We start from the raw sequence: 6,538 nt of genomic DNA, 5'->3' as shown, positions 1-6,538 counted from the left end.
GAATTTAATCTCCCTCTGCCCTTGGGACTAGTTTAGAGAGAAAGTTGGAGAAACACCGAATCAACAGAATTCTCTGAAATGTGACAAATCCTAATTGACTTGGTTCCCAATCCTCAGCAGTTCGAGCATCTGGGTTTATCTCATATGCTAGAGATACTGTAACACGTGTCACTTCGATCCCAGCCAAGGGTCAAATGCAGCATCACAAATAGAAGCTAAAATTAATTCCCAAAGTCCTTTTGCGGTTGAGTTAACTTTATTCACATGATAGCTATAGGGGTTGACAACGACTTCCTCTAACATTTCTTTCTTCTGGTGAGTTGATTTAGAGTTTGGTTGCAGACAGTGTGGGTTGAAGGGATGTGTGGGTAAGACAGATCAGGGGCTTGTTACAATTCTACATCATCATGAATCATTTAATTTTAACCTTGTGGCTTGTCTAACACATCTGCAGGAAGAGTTGAGGAGTAAATCTAATGCTCACTGGCAAATACTTAGCAGCCCTTGAGAACAGCATCTTTAGAGTACCCACAATTGATCCTAACACTGGAGGCACCTTGGATATCGTGAGGGCGGGTCAGAAGTGCCTTGGGGTGCCAAGAGAGGCATCCCATGACAGCAATGGGAGCTCAGGGCATACGGCAGGCAGCTCTGGAGAGATGCAGTCAATCCCAGGAGCGTGACATGGCTTCTCAGTACTGATAGGACCTCACAAGGAGCCACATGAGAATAACGGTAATCAGGACAATAGTGAAGTTGAGGAACAGCTCTCGAGTAGATATCCCCATCCTGAGTTGGCTCGGTGAGAACTGAAGGCAGACTCCTGAGGGCGCACCACAGACGTCCTGCTTGCCTCACCTAATGGAAAGTTACACAGAGAACATGGAAGATTAATGAGCATGCTTTCCTCACTGTGGAAGAGGAGAGTGTTAGGGGCCGAACTGTGTCCCCAACAAAATTCCTGTGTTGGAATCCTGACACCCAGTACCGCAGTGTGGGACTGTATTTGGAGACAGGGCCCTTCAAAAGGTACTTCAGTTTAAAGGAGGCCATCAAGATGGGCCTTAACCCATTATGACTGGTGTTCTTCTGAGAAAAGGACATGTGGACGCAGACATGTACAAATGAAGGCCATGTGAAGGCAGGGAAGGCAGCCGCCTAGCAGCCAAGGAGAGAGGCCTCAGAAGAGATCAACCCTGCCAAAACCTTCATCTTAAGTTTCTAGCCTCCAGCCTATCTTTGGACTAGAGCCACATTTCTTCCTGGCTCTCCAGCCGGCTGACCTCCCCTGCAGACTTTGGACTTGTTGGCCTCCATAATCACATAAGCCAATTTTATCTATATATCTAACTATACCCATCTCAATATCAACATCTAGACGTAGGTCCTACACATACATACATACACACACATGCACACACACACACACACACACACACACCCTATTGCTTCTATTTCTCTGAAGAACCCTGACTAATAAAGAGAACCTGGTTTTGCTACCTAATGTCAAAAAATCCAACAAAGTCCTGATTGTTTTTTCCTGTGATGAACGTACAGATGCTTTGGATAAAACCCAAAATATTCTATTTTCTCTCTTTAATATGTGTGTGTGTGTGTGTGTGTGTGTGTGTATGCGCGCGCGCTTGCTTTTCTTAGAATACCAACAAGCCAGGTCACCGAAACAAAATAAAACCCCCAAAGTGGTATGGTTTAGTATCTGTTCTTGCACTGAATTGCATATAGAAGTAGGATGCCATAATCTCTCGAGTTTCAGGCCACCACAGGTCTTCGCCTAACCCTGTGAAAGCATATGAAGCATTTGCAGCAGCTGCGTGGCCTCTTGCAAGCCCTACGTTGGGCATAGAGCCCACTGGGGTCAACCAGAAGTCCCTCGCATAGCAGGCACTCAGTCGAAAGAGCAAGTGTTAACCTCATGGGTACTTCTATTTCAAAAAGGGCTTGTGCCAGCTATTTTTAGTCAAGTGCAGGATGTGCCTATATTGTAAACACTTCAAAGAGCAGGGATGGTATCTTTATAGCTTGTAAGATAGTACATGCGGGAAATCAAACTTTGAGAACTCACGCAATGTAGTCAATCAGATTATTACCTTCACGAGGGGGGCATAATTGGCACTTTGTGCAAACCAAATGAGATTAAAGACTAAAGATAAAATTCTAGATATCTAGATACTAAAATTTTTGATACTCCAAAGGGAAAACGTTTAGGGGGAAGGAGTGTTTTGTTTATTTGTTAAGGGTGGGAGTTCGGGGAGTAGGAAGGGTTGTTAGTAAGTTTTTTTTTTTTTTTTTTGGGTTGTTAGTAAGTTTTGACCCTCAATGGCACTCTTAACTATCTAACCAGAGTGAATTACGATTTCTAATTACTGTGTTTATTGTATTATTAATGGACCAAATTATTAACTATACAAACGAACTAAATAATCATTCTTCATAGTATGTAATAGTTAGTATAATTAACATACAAGTTCAAATCAGCTGGAGACAGCCAGTGGATTGTTCAATCTTGCTTTAAAAAAATGGCTGATAAACACTGGTTTTTGTATCATTTTCCTTTTAATTCTTACCCATCTTTTGGCCCTCCACATGAAGAACACAGTAAATTGTCAATGAAACTCTTTACACAGATTTGCTTGAAGGAGAAAGTAAAATGAAGAAAATGAATGGATAACAGAAGTAGAGAGAAGGTGTTAGAATATACACAAGACCATACAGGAACGGGAAGGTGATAAGTCCAGGCAGGAAGCCAGGAGGCAAAGGAAAGAGAATCATAGGCACACTCTTCTCTATGAATTTTTTAAAAGGTTTTTCGGGTTTTTTTGTTGTTTTTTTTTTTTGAGAGAGAGAGAGAGAAAGAGAGGCAGCGAGAGACAGAGACAGAGTGCTAGTGGGGGAGGGGCAGAAAGAAAGGCGGGGATACAAAATCCAGAGCAGGCTCCAGGCAACGCAGGACTCAAACTCACGAGCCTAGCAGTGAGATCAAGACCTGAGCTGAAGTCGGACGCTTAACCGACTGAGCCACCCACGTGCCCCTCTATGAATTTTTAAATAAAATTAAATCCTGGTATGAATACTAATTTGGGCACATGTTGAAGAAATACAGAGATATGCAAAAAGAGAGAGACAGAGACTCTATTTATAATGATCAACCCGATTCAGTGAGGGCAAAATCACTGTCCCACCAAATGTGCTTAGTAGATTAACCTCTTAAAAGAAGGGATTCACGGTCATTTGCCACTACGTGGATGGAACTGGAGGGTATTATGCTAAGTGAAATTAGTCAGAGAAAGACAAATATCACATGACTTCACTCATATGAGGACTTTAAGACACAGAACAGGTGAACACAAGGGAAGGGAAGCAAAAATAATATAAAACCAGGGAGGGGGACAAAATATAAGAGACTCTTATATATGGAGAACAAACAGAGGGTCGCTGGAGAGGTTGTGGGAGGGGAGATGGGTAAATGGGTAAGGGGCACTAAGGAGTCTACCCCTGAAATCACTGTTGCACTAAATGCTAACTAACTTGGATGTGAATTTTTAAAATTAATTAGTTAATTAATTTTTAAAAAAGAACACTTAAAAAATAAAATTAAAAGAAAAGAAAAGAAAGGATTCATGGAGACTGGCCCAAGAGCAACATACTCAGAACATATTATTGAAAGCTGGCCACAGCTCTGTTGGTGTGACCTTCACAACTCTGTGACCTTTACCACTCAGGCAAACATCACCACGATTTTTACGTGTCCCACTATTCCAGCTGAGAAACTGACTTTGAGAGAGAAGTTAGGTTGTTTGTGCAATGACACACAGCAAGGTAGAGGCCAAACTAGAACTGCCAGGTTGCTGGTAGTTGTTAGAATGTGGTTACTACATAGGAGTGATAGAAGAAGGGGTTATGACTGCAGTTAACTGCCCTGACTACGCCAAGTTTGCGTACATCTTCAACGCTTTGGGAAAACGGTTTGACATTTTTTTTATTAAGGCTGATAATGCTAATTCTCTATTCTCCAGCCATTTCACTTCTACTCTAGAAACTCCACGTATACACCAGGATACACAGCCAAGAATATTCACAGCAACATTTTCGTAATATCCCCAAGCTGGAAAAAACTCAGGTGTTCATCAACAGCAGAAAAGATGGTGAATTGGGCTATTTTCATACATTTGAGTGCTCAATAAGATATGTGGATCTCACAAATATAACCCTTGGGCCAAAGAAGAATTTACAAAAGAAACTTAGAACACGACTCCGTTAATACAAAACCCAAAACAAGGAATGTAATCCTATCGTTTAAGAATGTTGAGGGGCGCCTGGCTGGCTCAGTCGGTTAAGTGTCCGACTTGGGCTCAGGTCACGATCTCATGGTTTGTGAGTTCGAGCCCCACGTCAGGCTCCGTGCTGACAGCTCGGAGCCTGGAGCCTGCTTCGGATTCTGTCTCCTTTTCTCTGCCCCTCCCCTGCTCACACTCTGTCTCTCTGTCTCTCAATAATAAATAAACGTTAAAAAAAAAACTGCTTTAAAAAAAAAGAATGTTGAGATCGATGGTAAAATTATAAAGAAAAGCATGAACAAGATGATCTCAGCAATCAAGGTGGTGATTACCTATGGTAGAGGGCATAAGGGAGAGATGATCAGGAATGGATTTCTGGGGTGTCAGCAATGATCTCTTTCTTGACCTGGGTGACAGTATATAGGTGTCGCTTTATAATTATTGTTCAAATTATGCTTAATGATTCTTTACATTTTTTTCTCAGTAGTCTCTGAATTGATGGGCCACCTCGTATACTTCTTTATTTCCTACAGTTTACCTCTTACTATTTTTTGCACTTTGATGGTGAACTTAAGTATTTGTATTTAAATGAATAAAGCACAAAGAGTTAAGCCGAGAATTTCTAATGAACCCAATTTAATCAACACATATGCTAATAGTAAGAAGCGCACTTGACTTTCACACACATTTATACCAAAGTTAGGCAGAAATTGAGATTAGCAACCTTCCATTTTTCTGCTGTTACCCACAAAGACAATTTTGGCCTCGTAAGTCTTCCCAGGAGTCAAGATCGCACCATATGATCCAAAGTGATTGCCATATGGGTGAAATAAAAACCATAAAAGCTCTGAATAAACTGACACTGACTTTCTTTGAATGGAGGCTTTGAGAATTAGAAAGGGAGAAAACACATACCAGGAGAGGGAAAAAAAGGAAAGCAAGGATAAATAATACTTTCTACATCTTAAAAAATACTATGTCTAATAGGTATTGCCTGTTTCATTAAGAAATGTAAACATGCCTCTGTGCTTCTCATTTGCAACTTGTACACACACACACACACACACACACTATGCTAAGTCTAAAAATCCTGCTGTCACCTGAGGAGGGTCAAGGACACAAGTGGCTGGGATAGGCTTCTTCTCTTTCTCCAACTTGGGCTCCAACTCCCGCTCGTCTCCCAGGCTCTCTGGAGTCCCGGACTCTGGGCAGGACCTAATGTAGTCTGAGGGAGGTGGCAAGCACTGTGATGTCACTGATGAAACATCTCAGAGGAACAACCTTCAAAGGTTTGAGGCTATTTGTGTTTAGGGGGAATACAGAAATATGTTGACTAAGACTCTATTCCTTTGGCTGCCAATTTGTACTACCCACCCACCCCCCCGCCCCCCGCCCAGGGACTTAAAGTCCTCTCTTCCAGTTGACTTTAGGTGCAATCGATGTGGATTTTTAATTCATCTTTTGGATCTTCATGAGTATCTCTAACATGTGTTTGAAACCTAATAAACCAAGAGTAATAGACTGATATTAACAGATGGGTGCCGAAATTGGTCGCTCCTCTTACGCAGCATGTGAGGGTGTCAAAATATGACTTCTCTTTACCACCCCCATCCTTAACTATTAGAAATGCGAAGACTTTTCTGTCTTGCACACGCACATCCCAAACCGCACAGGCACCAGAATTCAACAGGCATCTCTGGCTCCTTCAAAACTGACCGTACCCCAGGCGGTGAAACTGATCTCTTCAGTCACCTGCTCTGCATAAGATTCCAGCTAAGCTGTATTTTGGAAGTTTACACATTAATATACAGTTTCATCTGAAACAGCTGTGGAAGCCCTGGTTTATATATCTCTGTCAGTAAACCAATACTGCAGTAAACCCATACTGCAAAACTCAGTCCTTTGGAGAGACCCAGGGGGTAAAAGGAGAGTGCATTGAAATGAGGAAACCATAAGTTATGGAATCTGTCCTTAAGAAATCGAATTGTATAACTCAAATATAAACACCAATGAAAACTAGGCTGTTAAGATGAGTTTACAATTAATAGTTCAGATGTCTAGAGGTCCATGGAGCCTCTTGAAATATTTAACTGGACTTGAAAGCATGGGACCCCAGCAATCGTGTTTGCTCAGCAAATCCCTTCTTTATAGATAATAGAGCAAATGCCCCTCTGAATTCCCAGTTAGGGTCAATCGAAATAATGCATCCCCAGAAGACTTATCAAGCAAAATTCTTCGTGTGG

At 41.8% G+C, this 6,538-nt stretch overlaps 1 protein-coding gene across 1 annotated transcript; it reads right to left on the bottom strand.

The window, feature by feature from the left end:
- Window positions 1-246: 246 nt before the first annotated feature.
- Window positions 247-5,608, bottom strand: SLN (sarcolipin). Its single transcript, XM_049614125.1, has 2 exons — window positions 5,396-5,608; window positions 247-858 (listed from the first exon to the last, which is right to left on the bottom strand). Exon 2 carries the CDS (start codon window positions 786-788, stop codon window positions 693-695), a length of 96 nt encoding a protein of 31 aa, XP_049470082.1. The 5' UTR covers window positions 789-858; window positions 5,396-5,608; the 3' UTR covers window positions 247-692.
- Between the last annotated feature and the right edge of the window lie 930 nt (window positions 5,609-6,538).

This window comes from Panthera uncia, chromosome D1 (genome assembly GCF_023721935.1).
Source record: "Panthera uncia isolate 11264 chromosome D1, Puncia_PCG_1.0, whole genome shotgun sequence".
NCBI classification, from domain to species: domain Eukaryota; kingdom Metazoa; phylum Chordata; class Mammalia; order Carnivora; family Felidae; genus Panthera; species Panthera uncia.
Note: the sequence above shows the minus strand (reverse complement) of the source record. Positions and strands in the feature narration are given on the sequence as shown.

What these genes read in the sequence shown, in the direction of transcription:
- SLN (XM_049614125.1), bottom strand. Translation starts at nt 788, where the DNA reads ATGGGGATATCTACTCGAGAGCTGTTCCTCAACTTCACTATTGTCCTG.